We start from the raw sequence: 26130 nt of genomic DNA, 5'->3' as shown, positions 1-26130 counted from the left end.
ACTTTCGTCTTTGAGTAACTCGAAACAAGAATTTGCTCGAGTCAAGGTGTCTGCTAGACGGAACGGTTTCACGATCGAGTGTATCACGGCTTTATGAATCTCACAGTTTGTACATTATGATAAAATGGGAGGATGGTACGAAATGATATCAAGTGGTTTGATGACTTGTAGTCTAAGCTTGAAGCTTTTGACGCTATAAGCTGGCCGGCGTGAACTCGATATCCGCCCAATTTAGATATGATCCTTGGAATTGCAGCAAGATTGTGATACGGACAGTAATCTGGAGCAAAAACACTATAACCATGAATAGAAAGGTGGTACATTCACCCCGCGCGCTGTTGGTCGGCCATAGCTTCGCGACCAGGATGGGTAACCGAAGATGCGGACTCGCGATCCAATCACGGGCCAAGCGCGCCGCAACAACGGCCAACGCCAGAGGCCCTCCGTCTCTCGCGCACCCTCACCACCACTCAAGCTAGCAAAGCCAAAACAAGGATCCCGCAGGCCCCCCGCGTTCGCCGACCCTCACCTCCATTGCCGACAGCGAAACCATCTCCAAGCAATCATTAAGCCTGAGCTACGGAACAAGACTGGATCGACGAAGCCCGTGGTCGTCTTCGGATCTCACATACCGCCTTTTGAGAGGACAGCGCGGCCTGGTGTTTGGGGGAATTGCAGTCACCATCACGCGTACACCAATTTTCAGCCAGCATGGTCGGAAAGAAGTCGGGCAGAGCGCAGTTGCGCGAGGAGGGTATGGCATACACACTCTGCGCAGCAACACGGAAGCTAACAAGCCATAGGGCTGGAGCGGACAGACAACAACATGGAACTCACGACATGGCCGCAGGTTGGCATGATCAACCAAAAGAACTACTACACCGAGTTTTTGAAAAGAGACGAGCAGTTCCTCGCTGTGCGATACCCGAAAGATGAAGAGAGGGCGCGCATAGTCCAGGAAGCCAGGGACAAGGATCGCGCACGCGCATTGGGCGTTCCGACTGCTGAAGGAGCAACGCCGCAAGCTGCCGACGAGACCATGGAAGACGCAGAGGGGTCGTTTGCCTCGAGGACCGACATCTCCAAACTCATTGTGATACATCCCGGCAGTCAGAACTTGAGGATAGGGCTCGGATCGGATGCGCTGCCCAAGACTGTGCCCATGGTCATTGCACGGAAATGGAAAGAGAGCGAGGACGAGGAAGACGACGGAGAGCCCTGTCCCAAGCGGATGAAGGTCGATGGAGCTGATGCTGCGGACTCACCCGAGAAGTGGTTCGGAGAGGATGTAGGTTTATACGGCGTCGCAACCTACTATTGCTAACACATCTCCAGTTCGCGGACCAGTACATGGCCATGTCGTCTGAGCTGAGGACGCGAATGCGCTCCAACAAGCGACGAGTACTTCCCAATTCCAAGGATCTCGTCACAAACTACAACAAAAAGTCCCCTCCAGACATTATTTCCGAGCACAACGACATCAATCGCATCGAATGGACAGAAATACCCGCGGACCCAGAAAAGGCGCCCGACTTCTTTACGGGGAATGAGGCGCTACGGATCCCCGAGCGGTCCAACCCACGGTACAAGCTATTCTGGCCCATCCGGAATGGCACGTTCAATGAGAAGGACTACCGCGACCGCAATCAAATATACCACGACATCTCCAAGATACTAGAAGAAGCCTTCCGAAACCAGCTCGGAATCACCAAGCTCAAGGAACTTGTCAACTACAAGTGTGTATTTATCATTCCAGATCTCTACGAGCGGCAATACGTGACCATGCTTCTCGATATCCTGATGCGGGATCTTGGTCTTGGAAAGGTCTGCCTGCAGCAAGAGTCTCTCTCGGCCACGTTTGGTGCCGGATACGGTGTTGCTTGCGTAGTTGACATCGGGGCTCAGAAGACGTCCATCTGCTGCGTCGACGAAGGGCTGTGCGCCGAAGAGTCGCGCGTCAACTTGAAAATGGGGGGCGCCGACGTGACGGAGACGTTTATCAAGATGATGCTGTATGGGCACTTTCCATATGCGGACATGAACTTGAAGCGGAGGTATGACTGGTTACTGGCTGAAGAGCTGAAGCAAAAGTTTTGCTCCATGGACGAAGGTTCGGTCACGGTACAGACGTGGGACTTTCACCTGCGGGCTTCGGGGCAGGACACGCGCAAGTATACGTTCAAGACGTATGATGAGACTATGCTCTCGGTCATGGTAAGTAAGGAAATGACTGCGTGGTGCATCTTGCTGACATACATAGGGCTTCTTCAAACCCTCGATATTCGACAACTCGCGGAAACTCGAGAACCGAAGAAAGGTGGTCCCGCGCTCAGTGGACCTGTACGACGGATCACCCAACGACCCCATTTCGCAAGCCCAGATTGCCATTATCGAAGCGGCAGCAGGCAAGCCCGTTGTGCCGGCAATTAACGGGGCGCCAGAATCGATGAACAATGTAACCGTCGTTTCGACACCCCAGCGTCCGCAGCCGAATCCTTTCAATCTCCTGAGCCGTCTGAACGAGGGCGGCGAGAACACGCCACGTTCATCAGTAGCAGGGTCGCCAGGGCCGGAAGGCACAACGACGCCGAACCCCGACCGTGACACGCCCATGGGGGACGGCGAGGGGGCGCCATTGCAGCTGTTCCGGGATCCGATTGACGAGAAGACGAAGCTAGCCGAAGCACGGGATGGGATTCTGCCCATGCAAGCGCTCGACCAGGCGATTCTCGAGTCGCTGACGCACGGGGCCCGGGGCGACGACCGCAAGCTGCGGGACTTTTTCGGCGGCATCATGCTGGTGGGTGGGGCGTCCAAGACGCCTGGTCTCCGCGAGTTTCTCGAGATGCGGTTGCGCGAGCTGCGGCCGGGGTACGGCAAAGAAATCCTCGTGGGGCCCCCGCCGCGCGAGTTTGATCCCCAGGTTGTGGCGTGGAAGGGCGGAAGCGTGTTTGGGCGCTTGAGCAGCCATGGCAACGACGGGTGGATTAGTCGCTATGAGTATGACATGTTGGGGGCGAGGTTGCTGAATACAAAGTGTATGTTTGCGTGGTAGGATAGTTTTTTTTCTCTCTTTCTCTCTCTCTCTATCTATCTCCCTTTTTTTTTGCTGGTGTACATGGGCTAGGACTTGTATCAGTATCATCCATCTATCCATTCCTATTTCCAAAACCCCCCCATGGGTGATTGTCATTACCTAATCCATATAAGCTGCAAAAAGTATATCTCTCCAGTCACCCAAAACTCTATCATCTCCCCTGCACATGTCTTCTGCCAGATGTAACATGGATACATAGTTTGCAGTAGTCAAGCATATCACGTCATGTTATATCATTATCATATGCCGCGTACAGGATGCAAGTGAAGCGCTAATAATCCGAGTACTTTTATTATTAGGTCCATCTCAGTATCTGAAAAGCCACTCAAGATAACCACAACAACAATAACAATAACAATAATAATTATAATAATAATGATAATAATATCATTATTCGTACACACTAACACGGAGGTGAAAAGCGTGTCAGCAGGGTGAGTCAGCAGATGAGTAATCAGGCAATTAACTAATGTAAGTAGCGGTAGAGTGGGTGGGTAATACTAAACTAAACTAAACTAAACTAAAAAATAAATTGGAATTTTTTTTGTCCCGATTCGCCGTACGCAGGTGCAATTTACAGGCTGATATGCTAGGTGGGTGGGTAGGTTATGTGAGATTTGAGGGGGGGTAGGAGATTATCCACATTACAAGGGCGAAGATGTAATATTGAATAATGAAAGAGGGGACGAACTACAGTAAAGTTGTGTATATACGTAATACAAAACCAAGTAAAGTACTTATATTCGATTTAGAGGGAAGAAGATTTAAAAATAAAAAGGGGGTTTGCTAGGTATGTACATGGGATAATAAGATAGTGTCTCTACTCGTGTGGAAACTCACGTAATCTTTAGTTGCGAATGGATACTACTTGATTGTAGAGTGCTGTTTATTGTAGGTATTATGATTGGTATAGTAGCGATTTGTTATGATAATGATAATAATAACAATGACCCTGATAATGGTGATAATGATGACGATGACGATAATAATGATTATGATTATTCCTAGTAAACTATTACATACGACTAGTTCCTAGTCCTCTAATATACTTTTGCTAGGAATATATATATATATACATACATACATACATACATACATATATACATACATATATACATACATATATACATACATACATACATACATACATACATATATACATACATATATACATACATACATACATACATACATACATATATACATACATATATACATACATACATACATACATACATACATATATACATACATATATACATACATACATACATACATACATACATACATACATACATATATACATACATACATACATACATACATACATACATACATACATACATACATACATATATACATACATACATATATACATACATACATATATACATGTATTATACTATTATCAGCCTGCCTATTACATCCATCTATAGATTCTCCCTAGATACGCATACATCCATAAAAGGTAGTTGCATGCGTAAGATAAGTAGTTCCGAGCAATTTAGTTGCCAGTCCAATCTAGTCTAGCCTAGTTTGGGTCCTCCACCCCCTCTTCACCGCTGCTGCCCCCTTCCCCAACCTCATGCCACACTTCAATAACGACCCGCCAGACCGGTTTACGGTGGGATATGGAACCGTTCTAGAATTATGCAACCAATACAACCCCCCCCCTTTGTCGTTACGTATCCCATTCTGTAATCACGGCAACCTTTCCACCATGTCCATGTCTCCTAAAATACCCACACCCATACATACGTACATCTACATATGCCAACCCCTCGTATTGCGCATAGATATCCGTCACACACATGCATCAGCGATACCCGGATAACCGACCCCAACTGCCACATGATGCGTCACCCTACCCTGCCCATCCTCATTAAAAGCAAACCTCCCAACCTACCACACTAAATACGTGCTGACGCAACTGTCCGACCCCCCCTAATTTCCCTAAAAAAAAAACTCCGTCGACACTTGTTTCCTCCGAACCCCCCCCCCCCCCGCGCTAAGTATACACATAAGAACTAGTACGTACTAGTACGTTGTGTACACGTAGACGTTAGCCTAGAAGCAGCAAGACGAGGGTCCTGATTTCACAAACCAGAAGGGGAAGGATAATTGGAGTCATGGTGGTGGTGGTGGTGGTGTTAATTCAACATGTGGGGAAGGGTGGTAAGCGACTAGCCGCGTGCTCCCGGACATGGAGTAACAAAATTGTGCTCGGGGCATTGTGCATTCATGGGTTGATTTTTCAAGGGACTTGTTGGTCAGCGGGTGAGGGCTGGGCCGGGCCCGATGGAGAGGTCAAGATTGTGAGAGCGGCACGTATAGATATAGTGCGTAGATGGCGTGTACATTTTTTATAGTAGTAATTAGACGGTACTGGTTGCCTGTAACGTCAGTCATGGGCATAGCATGTAATGTAGGGCATGGCATGCAACTACTCTTTTCTGCATAGGCGGGAGAATCGCAATCAAACGCGGAGTGAATCGCTTCCTATCGGAGGAGGCGCGGAGGGTGCACGCGCGCGGTGTTTTTGTAGCGTATGTAGGCACGTAAGCTGGTTTCGAGGTTCCGGTTGAGCCGCCAGCAATCATAATCACTAGCCAAGGGCAGCGTACCGAAGCTTGTTGACATGTTGGTGTAGTGTACAGGCATGGGGCGAGTCTGGCCGAGCGTGATTGCAGAATAGACTGATTCAACAAGAGTGATCCGTGGTGGATATTGGCCAGGACGACATGGCGAGCTACTGTATAGTGCCTTGTGGGCAGGCTACTCTTTCAGGCCAATCTCGGAGGCCTTTTGATTGCAAAACTCGGCCATTTGGACGTCCTTGATGCTCAGGCCGTCGGGCCTATGCGTGGTCCATTCGACAGTGACGCGATTGTAGAGATTGGACCACGAGGGATGGTGGTTCTTGACTTTGCACTCGTCAGCGACTAGCGACATGAAGCGCCAAGCTTTGGTAAAGCTTGAAAAGGTAAATTGACGCGTGAGGCCTTTGCGCGAGTCGCTAAGGTGCCATTGGGAGAGGAGGGCAGCGGCTCGCTGGGGCAGGTCGGCGGGCTGGCTGACAGAGAAGATGATGTCATGTGCGGGCAGCGTGGCAGACGACGGGGTCAGGGTAGAGGTAGACATTGCTCGGAGGGGAGCAGGCAAGGGATACAGGCAGGATGTGCCTGGCTGGGGGGGGACAGGAGCGCGGGGCAGAGTCAGCAAGGACGTTTTGGTGCGACAGTGACACTGACACAAGGGCCGTGGATAGGAGGGGCTGTAATATGCACATTAGAGGGGACGGGTTCTGAGGTAATCAGGGTGAGCGTGCCAGGGCGAGTCAGGCGAGGGATAGGGTTGCAGCCGGTGCGTGGTAGACTCACGGGATCGCCCGGGCCAGACGCAGCGGAGCCATGTGGCAGAGGGGGGGTGGTGGTGGTGGTGATGATGGAGGAGGAGGAGGAGGGGTGAAGCCGGGTGGTGATGGTGGTGGTGGTGGTGGTGGTGAAGCCGAGGGGGGCGGGCGGGTAGCGAGGGTTGGGGAGGGACTATTGCGCGGTAGTAATAACAGCAGTGGTAGTAAGGAATGATAGTCGTCGTCGTGGCGGTGGAGTGCCGGGGGGCATGGGGGTTGCGGGAGTGTCGGATGCGCAAACTATGGCAGCCCGTATGCAGTAATCAGGCGGCGAGGGCGCTAGGCCGGATGCGGCCAAGGGCTGCTGGGCGGCTACCAGAGGCTCGGAGAATTGGTCAGCGCAGCAGTGGCAGCACGCCCAAGGCCATGTCACCGACGCCACCAGCAGCGCGCTATTAGCAGAGGCCACGGGCGGCGGCGGCGAGGGCGTGGCAGCGCATGCGCGCGTGTGGGTGAGTAATACATCGGCAGTGCTGTGCCTGTGGTGCGCTGTGCGGTGCCTGGGACGAGTGCAGAGTGCGCGCTGCCCCGGCGTGGCCTGGCCTGCCCTTGCCAACTGCGCGCTGCGTGCCTGCCCTGCCTGCCCTGCCTGCGCCCGCCCGCCAGCCCGCCAGCCCGCCAGCCCGCCAGCCCGCCAGCCCACGCCTACCCTCCGTACTTAAACGCCCAACGCCCGCCCACCTTAGTCAAAGCTGCGTAATCCACCGCCCGACCAACTGCATCATCCCATCCCAGGTGAGCTGCCCCATCACCCATCCTCCCTCAACCACACCACCGCCCGCCCGCCATCATCATGCTGTCGCTGCGCTGCCCTCTCGCCTTGGCGCAATGCACCGTTGCCGCTGACCCTTCTGGCGCACAGGTGCCCTCCTTCTCCCTCTCTTCTCCGCCCTCGCCCTCGCCCGCGCCCTCGCCCGCCTCCTCTGCCCGCCCGCCGCCCACGCCTCGCTCTGCGCCCGCCCATTGATCGCCCCACGGCCGCCCCCTCGCGGCACCCGCTCTACCATGCAGACGTCGGCCGCTCAGGTAAGCCGTGCTGACGCCTTCACGCCTCTTGCCCTGCTGACTGGCCTCCAGGCAGAGTCCAAGCCCACCATCGAGATGAGTTAGCCTCCCCCCGCATCCCCGACCGCTGTGATGATGACTAAACCACATGGCCATCCAGGCTTAAGAGAACATCTGCTCGCTGCCGGCGCTGGCCAGCCCACCGTCCAGCCTCTCTCCCAGCAGCCCCCGCAACAGCAGCAGCAGCAGCATCCTCCCCACCCTCACCCTGCCGCCCAGCCCCACGCCATTGACCCGGCCATTGGCGGCCCGACCTACGACATGAGTGCAGGCGGTCCCGACGACGGCAACACGAGCGAGGGCCGTAACAAGGGCCGCAGAGAGCTGTCGACGTCAAAGCGCGCTGCCCAGAATCGCGCCGCCCAGGTATGTGTGCCCTGCCCTGCGCTGCCCTGTCCCGCGCGCCATGCTAACCTGCCCAGCGCGCATTCCGCCAGCGCAAGGAGGAGTACATCAAGCAGCTCAAGGACCAGGTCAAGGAGTTTGAGCAGCTGTGCGAGCTGTACAAGACGCTGCAGACGGAAAACTACCAGCTGCGCGACTACATCATCAACCTGCAATCGCGACTGCTCGAGACGCAGGGCGAGATACCGCCTGCCCCGGCCGGCGTAGACCTCAACCGACCCCACGCCGAGCAAGCCAACATGCACCCCCAGCCACAGCCCTCTCAACCCGCACAACAGCCCGAGCAATCCCAGCAGCAACAGCCCAACTCGCAGAACAACAACTCGCACAACACCAATGGAGGCCTGTCGGAGCGCCAGATTGGCGAACTGCAAATGGCGGCTCAAGCTGCCGCTGCCGCCCAGCACAGCTCAGCGGCTGGCACCAAACACGCCAATGTCGATAGCTCCTACGACTACACCGACAAGCGCCAAAAGACCGTTGACGTGTCTCCTCAAGGTCAGCTCCTTCCGCTACCCTCGTTGCCCGATCCAATTGCTTATTAAATGAGCAGCCACTCCGATCAATGGCTTACCAGCGTAGTAGGCTCGACTGCATCTGCCGATTACGATGCCTTTGTCAACGATCTTCCCCAACCGGGCAAGCAGGCTGTATAGTAGCCATTGTCGCTTAATTCCTTTTCCTTTGCTTTCTTCTTACGACGTCATGCATGGGCTACGATGCTTGTCTAACGCTCGGGCCAGCGGTGTAACACGACTGGCGTATGGAGTCTGGTGTACGACCGTATACTCCCTTGATCTTTTAACTGTTTATTATTACTTATACTGAAGCACGTCCTGTGTTGCCGCTTACGCGCGTGTCTAGTAACTTGATGGGGAAATACCAAGTCCTTTTTTTCTTTCTCGGCAGCAAAGTGTGCTGTCTCTACTCGACCTCATTGACCGCTTGTCCTTTTTTTTGTGACATTGCTTCTTCTTGTCATCACTCGCAGAGATGTGGTTACTATATCTTGCCTCTGCATAATCTTGTATCTAGATACTCAACGTGGATATGGATTCTTCTTGATATTCAACAAGTGAAGAGACTTGAAGGTTTGTCGATAGAAACTGTAATCAATAGTATCTTGAAGCGAGTCAACAAATACTCATCACGTGAAATGGGATACATAAATATATGTTTATATAGAAAGGATACATCAAGTCGTTGTTATTCCTAGCCACCTACTGCTTTTGATAAAACTCATTTGATAATGCTCCCTTGTCTAAATATATAAATCTCAAAGGACTTGGAAATGTACATGCTGACATGTGCTGGTACCTGTTTCTACACGTGACCTCATCGTGTTAACATGACAGATTCTAACGCCATAGAGTTCATTAAGAGAGTAAAGTACTATATCCTGTGCTTTATACACAATAGTAGTAATCTATCCCATAAATGCTTACAAAAGGTCAGCGAAAGATGGCGCTGTTTATAAGTTTGAGATGTTAGATATATCGACATAATATCATAGCGAATGTCTCGTAGTCACATATGTGCACAAAACTAGCCTCTCACGCTAGCCTCCACTCCCTTCATTTACAGGCAGGTTCCCGTAATGCTGTCGGTAGCATTCTTAATGCTTCCCTGCAAGAAGCTACCTCCAGCGCACGCCAGTGCCTTGACAAAGCTTCCAGCAACATAATCCGCTCCCACGGCGTTGGTGTGCGTGTGGCCCTGGACAAACAGAGAATCCGTCTCGTCCTTTCCCAGTAGCTTCCACATGTTGGCCGAGTAGAGTCCGTGGTCAACATATGTGGCATTGCTGCCCAGCGCTGCGGCTACGTCTTTTGCGTATCCAACAAACCTGCCGCCACTCCCGTACACGAAACTGCCGCTCTCCCACGGGTTGTTGGTCGTCTGGCTGCTCACAATCACCTTGGCTCCCTTGGCAATCATCTGCTGGCCCGCCTGCTTCATGTACCAGTTGAACGTGTGCACCGTAACCTGCTTTCCATTGTACGTCGACTGGCACGTTTCGTCGCCCGTGCCTGCGCAAGGGGTGCGGCCATTGTCGCCCTGGTGCAGCGAGCCTCCGTCATTGTGTCCGAATTCAATCACGACAATGTCGCCGGGCTGCACCAGATTGGCAATCTCGTCGAAGCGCCCTTCATCAGTGAAGGAGCGCGCACTGCGCCCGCCAATCGCCTTGTTGACCACGTTGACGGTAAGCGAATAGGGGAGGTATACGCCCCAGCCTGGAGAAATCGTCAGACAATGCAAGCCTGTGTTGTTGTAGAGTTCCTTCACGTACCGGTAATGAGGGAATTTCCTCGTGCCATGGTAGAATCGCCGGCGAGATAGACGGTCGGCGCGCCGACAGCCGTGGCCGCCAAAGCCAGCACGGAAATCACACTTGACGAATACATTGCGGTAGAGAATTGCAGGATAATCTGTCTCTTCGGTGAACCTTTTCTACTTCTTTTTTTTTTCTTTCTTGAACCGCGGCCCGTGGGGGTAGAGAGGATGAGAGCGAGGGAAGGGTAAAAAGAGTAAGCAAAGCAAAGTCCCAATTCACCCGCTCCCCGGCCCTTCTTATACATGTACCATCCCGCTCATTCGATACGTCTCCCAGATCCAAAAAAAAAGAAACAAAAAACAGGGACACCGTGCACACGAACTGGATTCTCTATATTAAAAAGAGGGAGAGAGAAGGTGAGCTATAGATTTAAGCGTGCCGCCCGCCCGCCCGCTCTCCCCAAAAGCGGCTCCAGAACTTTGTGTACGTACAGGTAGAAACGAAGCGGCAGTATTTGTTCCGTAAATATACCCGACGAATAGCTCCCCCTAACAGACATCAATACTGCGTTACTTAACGCGCATCCTGCGCCGCCTAGCGAAGTAGTACCGGTGATCTGCCTGAAACGCAGCGGTCCAGTCCCTCGACAAAGTCGGTTTAGCTAGCTAGCTAGTTGGCCGCGGTATCCCCATCGACCCTTCCATCACATGTTCCGCTTCTTTCTCCACGCCCCAGCCTAAGTCATACCACCACTAGAATTCAGAGGGTGGTGAGCACAACTACCAAACCTTAACTTTTTTGGGAGTACGTACTCGACTTTGACGTAGTACGAGGGCGCGAGTCAGCTTATGTTAGATTCTTGTCAGCATTAAAGCATGTACTCGCGCCACACGCCAACCGGATGTTGGCGCTAGCTAGCTCAATGCAAATAACTAGCTCAACGTAAATCTAAAATCTATATACAACTATACTATTTAAGCTATTATAACTCTACTAATATACCTCTTATATCTTACTAAGTAGTTCTTTACTAAGATAAATCTTTAAGCTTTATAATAATGTTTGTTTATTTCTTTTTTCTTTTTAAAGAAAAAGATAAAGATAGAAAATTTCCTTGAAAATTCTTTAGAAAATAAACTAAAAACCTATATAGTTAAATATCTTTTTAAATACTGTAGGTATAGGGGGGAAGGAAAAGGTTATAAGATATACTATTACAAAAGTGATATTAAAAGGTTTTTAAGAAAAAGAATAAGAAAGTAAGAATGTATAGTGTTTTAAAAAGCGAGATTTTGTATAAGGGTTTAATTTGCGTTAAGCTGGCTAGCGCCAACATCCGGTTGGCGTGTGGCGTGAGTAGCTTTTTTTGCCGTGTTTAACACATGCGGTGTTAATGGTTGCATCTAGTATGTATGTAATAGCTGGGATTCTTTTTTTTCTATTACATAGTTGGATATTATGATACGTATGCTATAACTATTTTGCTAGGTTGAGTGGGTTGTTTGCCGTCTCCCCTTCCCCCTCTTCTTCTCTTTCCCCTCATTCTTCTTCTTCTTTTTCATTTTCTTCTTCCTGTCCCTCCCCAAACAAGCCCCGACCGGACAATTCCCGCGCCGAGAGCCAGGTGTCGAGATTAAATGCGTAGTACAGAAAGAGGGGAAACCGGTTACCCAACTAGGTATCCCATTGGTGTAACCACCACCCCGCTTGTGGTGTATACAGTATATTGATTGTTTCAACATGGCTGCAGCCAGGGAAAAATTAGGGCTATGCAATCCAATGCGGGCACATGCGGAGTAGGTGCAATGTCGTGCAGGCCGGCGCCGGCGCTAGGTACGCTGGTTGCAACGACCGGGCTATCTTGGGCCGAGGCCCATGGACATATATCCCGCAGCTTTGTGTTCGTTTTGTGTACGAAGCCGATGCTGAGTCTCTGGTCCTAACCCATAGAATACCGTGAGATATCGTAGATGGCATTTCCTGTAGCTGCCGTATTGTCTTTTTCTTTTCTTTTTCTTTCTATGTAAGATTAAAAGGGATGTTTTGGTTTCACGCTTGAAACTACTTTGCACAGCTCCCCCCAATGGTAAATGCCATGCTTTCGTCTTGCACTCGCAGAAACAAACAATTTACCCCCCGCATTCCAAGCTGCAGGAAAAGGCTTGTTTATGTATACCATGCATCTTCATGCAGACTATGCCGCATTTCTCCGTCGATCGCCGCTTGTTTCAAACAAGCCCATCGAATGCTTCCCCCCCTGTTATACCGTCGGCACCTCTGCTCATGTTAATTACCCTGACTCCAGCGTTCATGCGTGCTCTGGACTAAGATTGGAGTACTGCTTGGTTAATCCCCTGCTTGCTGTATCTCCTGCTTTCTGTATAGGCTGTCATGCACGGTCGCTGGGCACATGCGCCTCATAACCCATTTATGGGAAACAACATTGGCGGAGGCTTCTTAATTGAACCTTCTTAATGTTATGGATAACTACATCTTCTTGGTCGTAATAAGCCTTTGGTTACTGACTAGGAAAATACAACAGCACATGTCTCTAGCTGCGTCGAAGGAGACATACTTGGTGAGTTTATCATGTTCACTGGCCCATGTATATTCATCTGGGAATAGACTAGGGTGGAGATAGAAGAGGAGGGACTGGGAAAACATGTTTGATCTTTTCACTAATGTTTTGGAATGAGGTTGTAGAGTTGTGAACGTTTTATCAAAATGTAGGTTTAGAGACTGATGTTTCTTTGCCATCTAAACAGTTTAGACATCAATCTGCCGGTATTTTCAAAAGCTATATCTTGATATAAGATACAAAGAAGAGAAAACGCATATAGAAATCCAGTGGAGTTAGGAGTGAAGACACTGGATATAGATCAAACTTATACAGTTTTCTAGGTCGGTTTCTTTCTCGGCTACTTGCTCATCAATTCTAGACAAGAACAAAATATCTATCTTCTTGGGTTTATTACTTTTGTTGTAGCGTAAGCAATCCCCAACACGTCTTTCCGACCTTAATGGAGAGCTCTGAGGCTATATACTAAAGGTTCTAGCATGTCTAGTCTGTCAAAATACAGCTTGATTCTTTTCTTGGATTTAAAACAATTCAGACTAGTGAATTGGCTCTTCTACGCTTTATTTGCTTGTCTACCTAAGATTTAAATTAGATAAAAACTGTCACTAATACTAAATCTAGGGCCTGCATGTTAAGATTTGATAAGCTCTTCTTTTTAGGATTTCTGATACAACACTAGTTAACACCACTATATGGAGAGAAGACTGATATCAAGGCTGTTGAAGTATTCATAGACAAATCGATACTTGCCAGGTCTTGATTTCTATGCTATACTTAAACTAAGCAGTCTTCGCTATTCTACCTTTTAGTACCCTATTATACCTTGGAAATGGTGAATATTAAGCTACTACAGGACCAAAAGCCACAATACGGGCCTTGTTAGCCTGAGATAGGGGTTTCTAAGGATATGTAAGGTACCTTTGAGTACTGTTTGACAGTTCGTGCTCTCCAAACCCAGAAAGACTTGGCTTTTACAATAGAATCCTCACTGCTATTATCAGGTTTTGCAAAAAGATACATCAAGATAACTATTCTCGGAATCTGGAGACTCGACGATGTAAATGGTAGCAGCTATATTGTAGACTGAAGACAACTAAGCTAGTGTAGAAAAGCAGAGACAAAAAAAAAAGGATCAGCCTGGATGACTACCAGTCCCAATATACTAGCAAAGCGCTTAATATACTTGGATAAATAAAGTATCCAAACTGCCGTAACTGATTCTGTTGGCCCTGAGATATCAGACGTGGGTTACCCTGTGGTATACCCTGTGGTATACCCTGTGGTATACCCTGTGGTATACCCTGTGGTATACCCTGTGGTATACCCTGGTGTGGCAAGCTGAAAGGTGAAAATAGTGACAATTGTTGATTGCTGACGCCTGGAAAATATTGTGTAGAAGGTAGTTGACTCAAGGCAACATTGTGCGGGCGGGGACTTCCTGGTTGAGCGTGCGTATACAAGTTGTTTGGCGGCGCGACGGCGACTCTCTGGGTGCCCTGGATTGGCAGTGTAGTTGGACAGTTTCCATTCACATACGGGTAGTAGCCGCCTACTCCAAATGTAAAGGCGCCGCCTGGCGCATCATGAGAGTACTTTGCCACTGCACTGACGAAGTCCTTGCAATCATCTTGAAGGCCTCGCCGTATACATGCGTTGCAGGGTCTCTCGTCCCCTGTGCAAACATGGTCAGACAAATTTGCTACGGCACCACGATCAAGATAGCAACTGCACACTCGATGGTACTTACCACATGTCACATGGGCCCGCCTGCAGGCAAGGCATGCAATTTTAGCTTTCTTCCGCCGTGGTCTCAGAGATTCCTTGATTTTCGGCTTTGTGTTTGTATTCTCTTCTTGGTTTTGTCTTTCTTTGCCAGCCTTAATCGCCAGCTGGTTCTTTATACGGCCTTTTGCCCTAGGTTGTTGCATTGGGGAAACAAATTCACTATCTCGAGTTAACTTGAGTGTTGATAGGGTGAAAAGAAAAGGCAAGTGGTGAGCTCGTGCAGGAAGGCGACCGGTGAATGCAGGAGAAGTAAGGCAACACATGGAGGACATCTCTGTCTCCCTGGAAGATTGCATCATATGTAAGTCCCTCAGCCAACAGCGCCCAAAAGTAGTTAGCACCTAGTAATAAGCGAATAAGACGCTAGCAAGGATCAGCGCATAGGCGATACCGGACACCATCCAATTGCATCTCTCTGCCCAGGTGTCACATTTTACGCGAGCCGGTCTCGTCTCGCTCTCGTCTCGCACGAGCCACTCTCACATTTCGCGCAAGCCACCCTGCCTTACAGTTTACGCAGGCTTGAAATTGCATTCACATTCCTTACTTAAATATAGACAGAGTGGACATAGCGCAATTTACTTCATTTCACACCAGTTATATCAAGGCCGTACCTCCTCGATGCTCTGGTTTTAACACCTCTTATTTGTATGAATTTGTCCTTGTATTTCGATAACAGTTGATGATTGTCATTCACCTAATCCTGAAATATATCAATACTACAAAGATTGTTTTCTGATACAGACAACACGCCTACTTTAACACGACTATCTGGCCAAATGAGCGACGTCGGTAAGATTTGTGAGCTTCTAAAAACAACAAAGAATGGAGTCAATTATTCCATATTCAGACGGAAAGGATTTAGAAACGGACAAGATTTCGACTCCAGCATTTGCACCTACCACATCAGTACCTTGGAGGCCGTCAATCTCGGGCTAAAACTCCGCTTCACCGAGTCTCGACTTAATTTTCCTTTCGTCTCTGATGTGTTCGCTGGTATTAAGGATCGTAAATGGGTTCAAATTGTAGCTCGAAAGGACGCCTGTCCCGTAGCAAAATTCGTATGCTGGGCAGAGAATGGGGAGTTCATTACTGGCACTGCAGTTTTGCATGCCAGTGATGAACTACCTGAGAACCTCAAACTTGTTCCACATCACGATTCTTTCCGAAAGAAACTTCAAGGTATTTCTCTAAACCTGTTCCTTTTTCCTTTCGCACGCGTTGACAATATCTACCTAGATTATCTGAGGGACAATATTGAAGTCATCATACGGCAAGTTTCTAGAGAGGCTGTATGAAAGGCGCATGATACATGGGTACCCCAGTCGTGGAACTGGCTCTGAGTCGTCGTTTTGGAAACGCTTCGCACAAGGAGAGGCCACTGCTCGCTGTGAGGTGGCTACGACCCGGGCGCCTGCTGATGAACGACATAGTCGGGAATGCGGGTAGGAAGCAGCCCGCGCGGCACGGCCCCGATAGCCTGGCTGGGCATTGAATACTTTGGGGTTGACTTAAGACAAGGAACCCTATCTGTGCACAATCTCATTACATAGCGGAATGTTACATCGATTAACGGCTTTCGAAGATTGGTATAGTGGAATTGGTAGCAGCAGGCCCTTTCATAGCGCACAAACCCTGAAAAGTCAAAATATGCACGCGTTGGCGGTGGCGGAAGTATCACATCAAGCGAAGCTAGTCAAGGTAGAGGAAGGCGCTGAGATGGCGGGACCCAGGATGTGGGCGCATAACGTTGTAGCAACCACCTCCATTGTTGTGCTGTACATGCATGTTCTCATCTTTTCACGCCGTCATAAGGAATACCCCGCTCGTTTGAGATGTGGTATGTGAGAAGCCAAGAAAGGTGTCATGATATGTATGCGACGGAACTCATGCATACCATACTAAGTTTGGAGATGTGCCAGAACGTGCAGCTCAACATTTCAATCGACTAGGCACACACCGCTTCGCTTCGAGGCGTACGTATCAGCGCTTTGCGTTCGCGGACTGGGGTCCCCTCATTTCAGCTGGTACGTAATGCATGTCTCAGCCACCATGTCAATACTGAAGAACGCACAAAATGAAATCCAGGCAAAGAAGGCAAACAGGCAAACGAAGGGCGGACCTTTCAACAAATAAGGAAATACCGGTGTCAGCAGAAAGGGCTGGCTATAAAGACCCCTTCATGTCCGGTCTTGATATCAATCATATCCTACATCCTCTTGTCTCACAACCGTTACTTGACAGAAAGCCATTCTTAGCCATCCGCTACCTCAGAGACGACGCATGATACTACAACTCCACCTCTTCGTAAGACAAACCCTCCTACTTCTCCTTCGGCAGTTCCTCCCTTCGATCGTCCTCTGCAGCCACCGGCGCCGCCAGCATCGATCCTAGGTGCTTACGAGAATTTTCGCGAGATAAACGATCTGTGGGAGGCCAAATTCGGCATCGACAAGAATGGGGCTGTCGACCTTACTCCAGTACAATGGGCGACGATTTTTGAAGGAAATCGTTATCCCTACTTTATCCCAGCCCCCGTTGGTTTGGACATACTAGCATTGGCTGGCCACCTTTCTAAGGCTTTGAACTTAGGCGAGGGTCTTCTTCCTGCGATTGCAAAGAATTCTTTGCCTATTATTCAGAAACGGGCCGCTTTAGAACCGGATAGAGGATGCTTGGCCACGTTCATGAAATTTCAGATTACAGCATTCCTAAACAAACGTGTCGTGGTCAAACTAAAGGGGGAGGACCTATGTCGGTAAACTCAAGGTAGCGACTAACCACATAACCGCAAGCGCAACTGTGATGTCATACGACGGTTACAAAATTCGAATTTCTAGATCAAAAGCATAGAATTTGTTCTATCCCTTGGCAGCAGATGGTACTGCAACAATCGAGCTCGACGAAACAAACAACGAGAATGGAACCTGAAGAGGTATGACGTTGTTGGTCGTTGCCCAATGCTGTTCTAGCTTCGTTCAAAGAAAATGCCTCGTCCCCCGCCTCCAGGCCCTCCTCAGCTGTCGCTTCAGTGTGCTGTCGTCTTTCGATCGAACGACGCTCCTCCTCCTTCTCCGTTGCTTCCGTCGCCGCCAATGCTACATCAGTCACAAACTAAAATTTTCTTTGCATCAAAATCTGCCCCTCTTGTCAAACTAGTAGAGGCAACGAAACTTCAAAACCTCCCAATATCTTGGAACCAGATTAAGGACGTCATTTGGAATAGTTATACCGCGATTAACGAAAGACAAAACTCGAAGTTACTTTGGGACTGTATCATGTATTCTTCGAAAGGCTCCCTTGTCAATAGTCTCCTAAAGGAACCACCACTACGTCTCTACTATAATTTGCTAGTGCTGTTTGTTTCTACATGAACCACGATAGGGATATGGGTGGTCTCATTGGGGGGAAGATTTTCCCCGCCATCCAGGCCCTGGCTGCTCCAGAAGAGAAGGATGCCTCTTTGATCCGGTACTTGGATCATAAAATCACTACGTTTCTAAACAAGCCTGTCGTGATAACGGCGGGGGAAACATCCTTTTCTGGGACACTTCTAGGTTCAGTCGACCAACCGGATGATTGCGATCATCAACTGGAACCCAGTGTCTACATAATGCGGATTTCTGGATCACCCCCTTCGAATGTCAAAATTGATTTGAAAGACTTCACTCGGCAAGATTATTCCATCCGCCTCGACTTAACAAGCCTCGATGAATCGAAGAACGAGAATGCAGCTGAGGAATTTGAAAACGTATGTAGTTGTTCACCTAGGCACTATTCATTGCTCTGTCATCTGTATTGTCGGATTGACGTTTGATTGGGATCTGCTCTCTCTGTTATCTTCACGTCTTCAACCTTTCGTAGCTCTCTCGCTTCCCCTGTCAGTCCTGCTTCTTTCTACTCCCTTGCTCTTTTGTATCCATAAGTTTTTGAGTCTAGGACTTTTCATACATTTCGTAGTACAATACACATCTCTTGATGCCAAAGCTTTGACACGTTGATGACCTTGGCCAAGCACGAAGTTCGTTGAATTTAGTATAGGCATATACCACGCAAGGCAAGAGAAATTCATTTACATACATGCGGGGCGTTATGATGTCTTCACAGCGCCAGAAGCATACCCTAGTTGCATACGGGTTTGTACAGAAAAGCGTTAGTGGCTAATCTCCTTGCGCGGACATGGCGTGCCCATCGTACCTCCTCCCTTATTCGTGGCCCACCACTTGTCGCCTCTCGCTTGTCACCTGCGGTTTTCCTTTTCACTCTAGTTTTGTCATCCCTAATATATAGATACCGTTTCGAGAGCTGGGATCAAGGGTTGAGAGAATAGTTCGTGATTGCGCTTACTGTGACAGGCGTCGTGCTAGCTTGTGAACGAAAACAACAGTGGGGCGTAACACGCGTTAAAATGAACCAAAATCCCTAGTTTATAGCGGGATGCGGCCTGCCCGCCCCTCCATGGATGGCTCGGTATGCCTCACTCCTGCTTAGCATCCTGGTCGGGGCCAGCGGCTGCCGTCTCAGCGGCCTTTGCCCCACCCTTTCCACTAGCTTTATGTAGGCTGTCAGCCGCTGTTAGCCCTCTAGCATGCCACTGCAACTACGCTTTTCCCGCTAGTTTTGGATTCTGCGCGCCATGCGCCAAGGAAAAAACGTCGTATCGCACCTCGGGAATGTCCTCAGCTTTTAGTTAAGCATTAACACGCTTGTGTATCTCTTCAGCATCATTGGCTTTTACTTCAGGCCATTTGATCTCTGGGTTGGCCTCAACCAGTGCATCAACCTCGGCCTTGGTGATGTACTACCAGTTAAGATCAGCATCTACTTCGATGGAGTGAGCGTATTCTACCACACCCAGAACCTTTCCCATTGCAGCTGAGTGTGGCTGGTGCCTTTCTGTGCTTCATGCTTTGTAGCTTTTTGCTTGAGCCCCCATGCATTCATGACTTCTATGCGTGCGGCAAACTGACGTCTGTCCCGGTTCGGTAGGTTGGGCTAGGTTTACCGGGTGGCGTGGGGCTTGTGCGGCCTGGTGGAGCCCGACTGGTCCGGGCTTGTGCGGGTTAGTAGCCCGTGCGGGCGGGAGCGCGCACGGCCACCATTAAGCGCCATTCATGCATTAACATATGTAAAAGCCACTTCGGTGTATCACAGACGGTAAACCAATTGATAGACATTTGGTGTGAAAAAGGAAGCATCGGTAGATATGTTACCTCTGGGTGGAGGGGAGCAAGATTAACCGTCTGCAATTGCGTACGCTCTGTGCGTGCTACTCGCCGTATACAAATGCTTCACTTCATATTCTCCCTATGCCAATGGTCATACAAGGCTTTACTAAAACAAGACAAGCCAAGTCAGGAATAAGATGATATAGAGAGAAGAGCGAGATAAGAGCGAGAGCGAGGAGAGAGGTACGAGAACAAGACGAGAGCGAGACGAGAGCAAGACGAGAGCGAGACGAGAGCGAGACGAGAGCGAGACGAGACCGGCTCGCGTAAAATGTGACACCTGGGCAGAGAGATGCAATTGGATGGTGTCCGGTATCGCCTATGCGCTGATCCTTGCTAGCGTCTTATTCGCTTATTACTAGGTGCTAACTACTTTTGGGCGCTGTTGGCTGAGGGACTTACATATGATGCAATCTTCCAGGGAGACAGAGATGTCCTCCATGTGTTGCCTTACTTCTCCTGCATTCACCGGTCGCCTTCCTGCACGAGCCCGCTATTTGCCTTTTGTCTTGTCCAATCGACACCCAAGATGACTCATGTCGGTCGAGCTTGTTCCCAGGTATTTTCAACACGTATCCTGGAGAGTCACAAATTGACTAATCCTTTAGCCTGGGACTGAAGAACACTCAATTCAAACTCATGAGCATCGTAATGATAGTGAGTTTTCTACAAAACATAATATTGATATTTTAGCAATATTAGAAGTTAACATAGAATAGAAAACAGGCAATATCCATGCCAGAAATATAACAATAATCTCGCCGTCTACGAAATACGTGTTCTGCGTACGGAATCGTGTCAATACACCAAAACCAACGTTCAACTTGGAGAAGTGACTGCCTCTGCGGACATCAATGGATCGGCAAACACAAAATTCCTGACAGTGAGTGTCTCGAGCTTATCACCGGGGTCTACAACACAACAAGAGTGCTCCTAGGAAAGGACCACTTTTGAAGACTTCCTCTCAAGAGAGTTTTGTATCATCGATACTTACGGACACACATTTGAGAAAGTAAAAAAGTAATACGAGAAATATTGCTGACTAGTTCAGAATACAGTTGAAGCAAGCGCTTTAGAAAATTCCATACAATTGTTCCGCACGGGAGCATGGAAATGTTTCCGCTCTATTTGATCTGTATGTATCCCGACCAGAAGAAGGCAGATCCCGTCACTTCCAGAAAACACCGTTTCAGTTATTCATGTGGAGTTTTTGCTCCTGGACCGCCACCGCGTTCAAGGCAAGAATGTACTCGTCCTAACTGGAGCAAACATGGTAAAACGTCTATCAAGCGCAGATCTCACGGAATGTTTTTCTCAAAACCCTATGGACAAACAACTTCAAGAGATTCTTGGTCAAGAAGGATATGACAAGGTTTCTGGTTGGATAAAGAATGCTGGGCAGGTTGCATATGACATTGAGTGTCCTAGCCTGCGGGAAATGCCATCAATTGAAGTAGGCCAAGAAGCTCCACTGGACGCTTTCTCTCAAGACTTTCAAGTACACGTCAGTGGTCTCTCCTGGTTATAATTCGCTCTTCAGTATTGCTATAACCTTCTCAATATTATAATGTGGTTCTTCATGAATATTCTTCCTATGTAGCAGACCAACTCCTAACAGATCGAGGCTAGTAGGTCTGCTGGTAGCCTTGGATGTTAGATCGTCTACGCGAACAAGGGTGGGTGCTAAATGACGAACACCCTATGCAGAGCCTAGGTCCAGACAACTCGGGCAGGGCCATAGCCACACTCGCCCTTGATGGTTGCGTCATCTGTGTCTCGTATATGCGCCAGGAGAAGTGCTCATATGGGGCGGACGGGATCCTTGCAGCTGAGGAATGGGAGGCCAAGATCGTGCCAGAAACGACGCTGAGATTCTGCGCGGCGGTGGCAAGTGGCTTCCTGTGAACAAAGCTGGTTGAGGCTTTAGCGAACTTAGAGCTAGTACGTTCTGAGATTGAAAGCGGCCGATCGGTTTCATTGACCAAAGTTCTTATCCCAATTCTATCCTCTTTGCTTCGAATTGTTATTCCGAGTTTTATATCCCAGCGACTGGCATATCGGTGGGCTGTGGGCGCTAGACCAAGCTATTCGGAACACCCCCCGACTACGCGCACCCAGCTCATAGAATATATGCCGTAGGAGATTCCTTCTACCAAACCTTCGACTCTTCTATATGGTTTTCTCTCTCTACATTAGAAGTCTTCTCCTCGTCTCATTTGTCCACGCTCTATGTCACCTCGCGCTCCCGTCTTACGCCACGTAACCGTTATGCATGAATAGCCTCCCTCAATTGATAACTGTACTTGCTTAGTGCCACAAAGTGCTCAAATGCTTGAGATATCTTGAGTGGTATTGGACTGGTATGCTACTGATTCCAAACATAACTCTATGGTAAGGACCTCTTTTCCAAATCTCCCTTCGTCATCAATTGATGTCCGGACCAGAACATTCTAACTGTCCGGCGCAGGTGTGCTGCCAGACATGTCGCGCAAGTTTCCTGTAAGCTCAGAGGGATCACCATCAACGACCGTGGTACCTGCACCGGATCTCTCCACCCTGCCACGATCAATCGCTCACCCACGAACCCATCTTGCTGCGCCCAACATACATACGCTAGGCTCCACATCGCCAAATTGTACTTCGACTTCTTACAACCATTTCGCATTACTGAGTACTGCTTCTGCATGCGCACCAAAAGTTGAGAAACACGATGGCAACGGCTTGATGATTCGTTCTCCATCATACTACGGACGTATAAGTCAGCAGAGAACCTTCCGAACACGGAGAAAGGACCCTCCATGCGACAAATGCCGAGAACGCAAGTTGAAGGTAAGTATGTGAATCACAACAGACTCGCGCCAACCCAAACTAGCACACTCATCCACCTGCCCTCCCAAACGGATCTGAACAAGGCGGTAGCTAGTTAGAGAGATGCAGGGGTTCATAGGCTATGTGGCTGATGGATATATATCTGTCCAAATATCCACGGTCCATGTCCGCGCATTAGCAAGCATGGATCCCGAGGCATCTGTGTGCTCCTATTCTGCGAAGAGACACCGTTTGTACGCATGGCTTGAGCAGACGGATGATAGAGTCATCTGTTGGCATTTATTAACCCTTTTCTGTTAACAGTGCGACGCTACCGGGACTTCGGCATGTTCAGAGTGCTTGTATCACGACTGTCAATTTACCAAGGGGAAAAATCGCCAAATTCCTTCGATTGAGTAAGCTGTTATGTCTTGTGCAAAGTCCCGTTGTGGAAATGCTTACCTTAAACATAGGCAGGTCCAGGACCTTCAAAGTCAAATTGCCGAGTTGAATAATGCGAATTCACAGCTACAGACAAAGACATCCAATCAGAATGCCATGGATATGGACCGAAACGACTTGAAACGGCGACACTCAGAAGCATACCCCAAAGTAGTACTGGCACCCCGGCAGATAACTGTACCCGTCTTGGACAATTTCGACCACGTTCGCAGTAGCATCCGAGAGCATGCCCGCAATGTGTTCGGCACGCCTCACCAAAATGTGTTCCGGCCTGCGGAGCCGGATTGGCCGCTGCCTGAGGTTCCCTCTCGTGCCGACTATGCGTACTTTTCCCGGTCTTATGTCGACACTATACACCCTTGGTATCCTGCAATCCACTGGCCTACGCTTCAGCACAAAGTCGATGAAATCTATGCTTCATGGAGCTTTGAAGGCTGCTCTCGGGAGTGGATTGGCTTGTTCTTCGCAGTACTAGCTTGTGGCTCCTTGCATCCTTGGTCCGAGCATAGTGGTATTCGGGATATGTCGTTGGAGGGCCAGGCTATGTTTGAGATTGCGGCTAGTGCTCGTCAGAAGACCTTACCATCACGCATGGCCAGGCAGCTTTAATGCTGAGCATATTTGCTTCAGAGAACAACAAGCGGTCTCTAGGCTCCATCTGGCTTGCATCTGCGGTAAGGGTCGTGCAGGAACTTCAGATAAGCCCAGAGATGGACTGTTGGTCCGCATTCGATGCAGATATTCGACGCAGACTTTGGTGGTCCACTTACGTTCGCGACAGGTGCGCAAAACTACCCATTCAATCTTGGCCGCTCCTAGAACTGACTGTTACATAGGATCATGTCTCTCGAGACAAATCGACCGATGCTTATCAACGAGAGTGACTGTGAGATTTTGCTTCCATCGCCGTTGGACGATCGTTACATACAGCCCAATGAACCCATCCATTCTTCAACGAAGCCCGTACACTTCACTGGATTCGTAGCGACAATACACATGACACGTCTCTACGCGCTCTTCCAACAGGTCCTGAAGTCTAGCATCATTCTTTCGCAAACGACAGAAAATTTTGATGAACAACTTCGCTCGAAACTACTACTTCTTCCAGAAAATCACCAACCAGATTGAAGTGCACTGCTCGATGCCAGGGCTTTACCAACCATTTCCGTCCTCCTCTCTGCACGTTTCCACATGTACCAGCGCAACCTCAGTCCGTTAGCCAGTCCAGTCACACAGGTGAATGCATTGGAGCGATGCGTCTCTATTGCCCAGGACACCACCAAATATGTGTCGCGAGCGTTATACAACCAAACTGCTCAGGAAACTGGAAAGACGGAAACTGGAAAGACAGATACAAAGATGATAACGGTTGTTGCCCGTAGCGCTGTATGCTTACATATGTGGCGATGCGTTCTGGTTCTATGCTTCCGAGGTGAGTACGATGTAGCTCTAGTGTGCTTACACTTCTTAAGATCTATTGGTTCCGCACGCAAGATTAATGCAGCCTGTGGCAAGAGTATTGCTTTCTTTATAGAGCGACTATTCGAGCGAATACATCAAGGCATCGGAGGCAACAACCAGTTGGAACACGATGAGGAGATAATTGCATACCTCAGTGCGGATACTCAAGGCAGTCTGGAGCATTCTTGGGTGTGGGCAGGCACCAATATGGCTCCTTCAACGTCTGTCCACGATGTGGCGCCTGGTGCTGTGAGATCACCAGGAGGTAAGGAAATGATGCGAGATAGAAGGGCGTCACGAGCGATACCTAGCATGTGGTGGAATGGAAGTACAGAATGGGATGACTGGGGCCGGGTTGAGCACATGGTACGACAGTTGATGGACGAGCGCCTTCACCGAAATACGCAACCGCCGACCTACTACCCGCCGCCTCATAACCCGGTCAAACGAGTACAGGTTACTCCTGACACGTATTCACCGCCAAAGCTTATTTCAAATGCTAGTCCGGCCCCGTCGAACGCAAGTCGTATCAGCATAGCGAATATCATTTAAGGCAGGAAGAGAACCAACGAAGATCATATACGTACAAGGAGCATTCTCGCCTGCATGAAGCTTCTTACTAGCAACCACCTGAGACAAAACAGAGATGCTGTATCTTTCTGGCCAGTTCCGGTTGACAGTGATTTCTGTCACGAAGGGATGGACGTAATTGCATTGTCCCATACAGTGCAGTGCTGCTCTTGAGCCAAGTAGAGGCACTGCTTGTGGGAAGCCCAAGATACGAAGGTCCTTCGCATCTTCAAGATTACATGCAGATTGTTGAGAGAAGGCCGAGTTTGGTGCTGTATTTACATATGCCGCTCCCCGCAGCAATCAGGGCAAAGCTACATCAGCCAATTCTACAAGAATGTACAAACACTAAGAAGAGACGGAAACACGGTAACAGTGCTATAGCTGCCTGCGAGCGAAGAGAATGAGCTTGCAAGCCTTGCTAAACAAGAGGCGAAGACGGCAACTAGACTAAACACTAGACTACAGACACAGCTCCCTAGAATGCGATTAACTACGCACAATATAGCACGTAAGTAAGGCATAGCTAAGAAGGTACTAGTAGACGTGGGAGCATACTCTAAACGAATCGACGTAGCACTGCTAGGGAAGCATATACGATAACTCTATGACGGGCTTTCGCGGAAAGAGAGCATGCTTACTTAGCTTAGAATAGGCATAGCACATCTAAATACGTATCGATACTAAATCAAAGCATTAGTAATAGACTAATACGAATGCGGCTAGGTAGCAGAGACGGTGGAGCACTTCCTGTTCCGTTGCTGAAAGTGGACGACACAGCGGATAGAAATGCTGCAATGCACGCAGATAAGCAGAGGAAACATGTCATTCTACCTAGGGGGCAAAGCAGCGACAGATGACGCGAAATGGGCGCCAGACATGGACGCGGTGCGAGCGACAATACGATTCGCAATAGCAACACAAAGACTTAATAAAAACTAAGAGCTAACTACTAGATAAACTATAGATACTAACATGAGC

General features: G+C 49.0%; 7 protein-coding genes across 7 annotated transcripts; 4 read left to right on the top strand and 3 right to left on the bottom strand.

Moving 5' to 3' along the window:
• Positions 1 to 711: 711 nt before the first annotated feature.
• SETTUDRAFT_140864 (uncharacterized protein) lies at positions 712 to 3153 on the top strand (the record flags this gene model as incomplete). Its single annotated transcript, XM_008031547.1, has 4 exons — positions 712 to 754; positions 804 to 1288; positions 1336 to 2214; positions 2261 to 3153. The coding sequence occupies 4 exons, from the start codon at positions 712 to 714 to the stop codon at positions 3053 to 3055; spliced, it is 2202 nt and encodes a 733-aa protein (XP_008029738.1). The 3' UTR covers positions 3056 to 3153.
• Positions 3154 to 5872: 2719 nt separating this feature from the next.
• SETTUDRAFT_95674 (uncharacterized protein) lies at positions 5873 to 6238 on the bottom strand (the record flags this gene model as incomplete). The annotated part of the gene is made up of 1 exon (XM_008031546.1): positions 5873 to 6238. The coding sequence occupies one exon, from the start codon at positions 6236 to 6238 to the stop codon at positions 5873 to 5875; it is 366 nt and encodes a 121-aa protein (XP_008029737.1).
• Positions 6239 to 7514: 1276 nt separating this feature from the next.
• On the top strand, positions 7515 to 8524 carry SETTUDRAFT_96438 (uncharacterized protein; the record flags this gene model as incomplete). Its single annotated transcript, XM_008031545.1, has 3 exons — positions 7515 to 7614; positions 7675 to 7940; positions 7997 to 8524. The coding sequence occupies 3 exons, from the start codon at positions 7515 to 7517 to the stop codon at positions 8522 to 8524; spliced, it is 894 nt and encodes a 297-aa protein (XP_008029736.1).
• Positions 8525 to 9557: 1033 nt separating this feature from the next.
• Positions 9558 to 10387, bottom strand: SETTUDRAFT_95527 (carbohydrate esterase family 12 protein; the record flags this gene model as incomplete). Its single annotated transcript, XM_008031544.1, has 2 exons — positions 9558 to 10216; positions 10273 to 10387. 2 exons carry the CDS (start codon positions 10385 to 10387, stop codon positions 9558 to 9560), a joined length of 774 nt encoding a protein of 257 aa, XP_008029735.1.
• A 5883-nt stretch (positions 10388 to 16270) lies between these two features.
• SETTUDRAFT_34233 (uncharacterized protein) lies at positions 16271 to 17382 on the top strand (the record flags this gene model as incomplete). Its single annotated transcript, XM_008031267.1, has 3 exons — positions 16271 to 16460; positions 16534 to 16647; positions 16895 to 17382. 3 exons carry the CDS (start codon positions 16271 to 16273, stop codon positions 17380 to 17382), a joined length of 792 nt encoding a protein of 263 aa, XP_008029458.1.
• Positions 17383 to 19310: 1928 nt separating this feature from the next.
• On the bottom strand, positions 19311 to 19564 carry SETTUDRAFT_22664 (uncharacterized protein; the record flags this gene model as incomplete). Its single annotated transcript, XM_008031182.1, has 2 exons — positions 19311 to 19421; positions 19475 to 19564. 2 exons carry the CDS (start codon positions 19562 to 19564, stop codon positions 19311 to 19313), a joined length of 201 nt encoding a protein of 66 aa, XP_008029373.1.
• Positions 19565 to 22329: 2765 nt separating this feature from the next.
• Positions 22330 to 25131, top strand: SETTUDRAFT_156381 (uncharacterized protein; the record flags this gene model as incomplete). The annotated part of the gene is made up of 6 exons (XM_008031543.1): positions 22330 to 22677; positions 22981 to 23072; positions 23130 to 23629; positions 23692 to 23899; positions 23955 to 24152; positions 24249 to 25131. 6 exons carry the CDS (start codon positions 22330 to 22332, stop codon positions 25129 to 25131), a joined length of 2229 nt encoding a protein of 742 aa, XP_008029734.1.
• Positions 25132 to 26130: the final 999 nt, after the last annotated feature.

This window comes from Exserohilum turcica (genome assembly GCF_000359705.1).
Source record: "Exserohilum turcica Et28A unplaced genomic scaffold SETTUscaffold_6, whole genome shotgun sequence".
NCBI classification, from domain to species: domain Eukaryota; kingdom Fungi; phylum Ascomycota; class Dothideomycetes; order Pleosporales; family Pleosporaceae; genus Exserohilum; species Exserohilum turcicum.
This window is presented reverse-complemented; position numbering and strand designations above follow the sequence as displayed.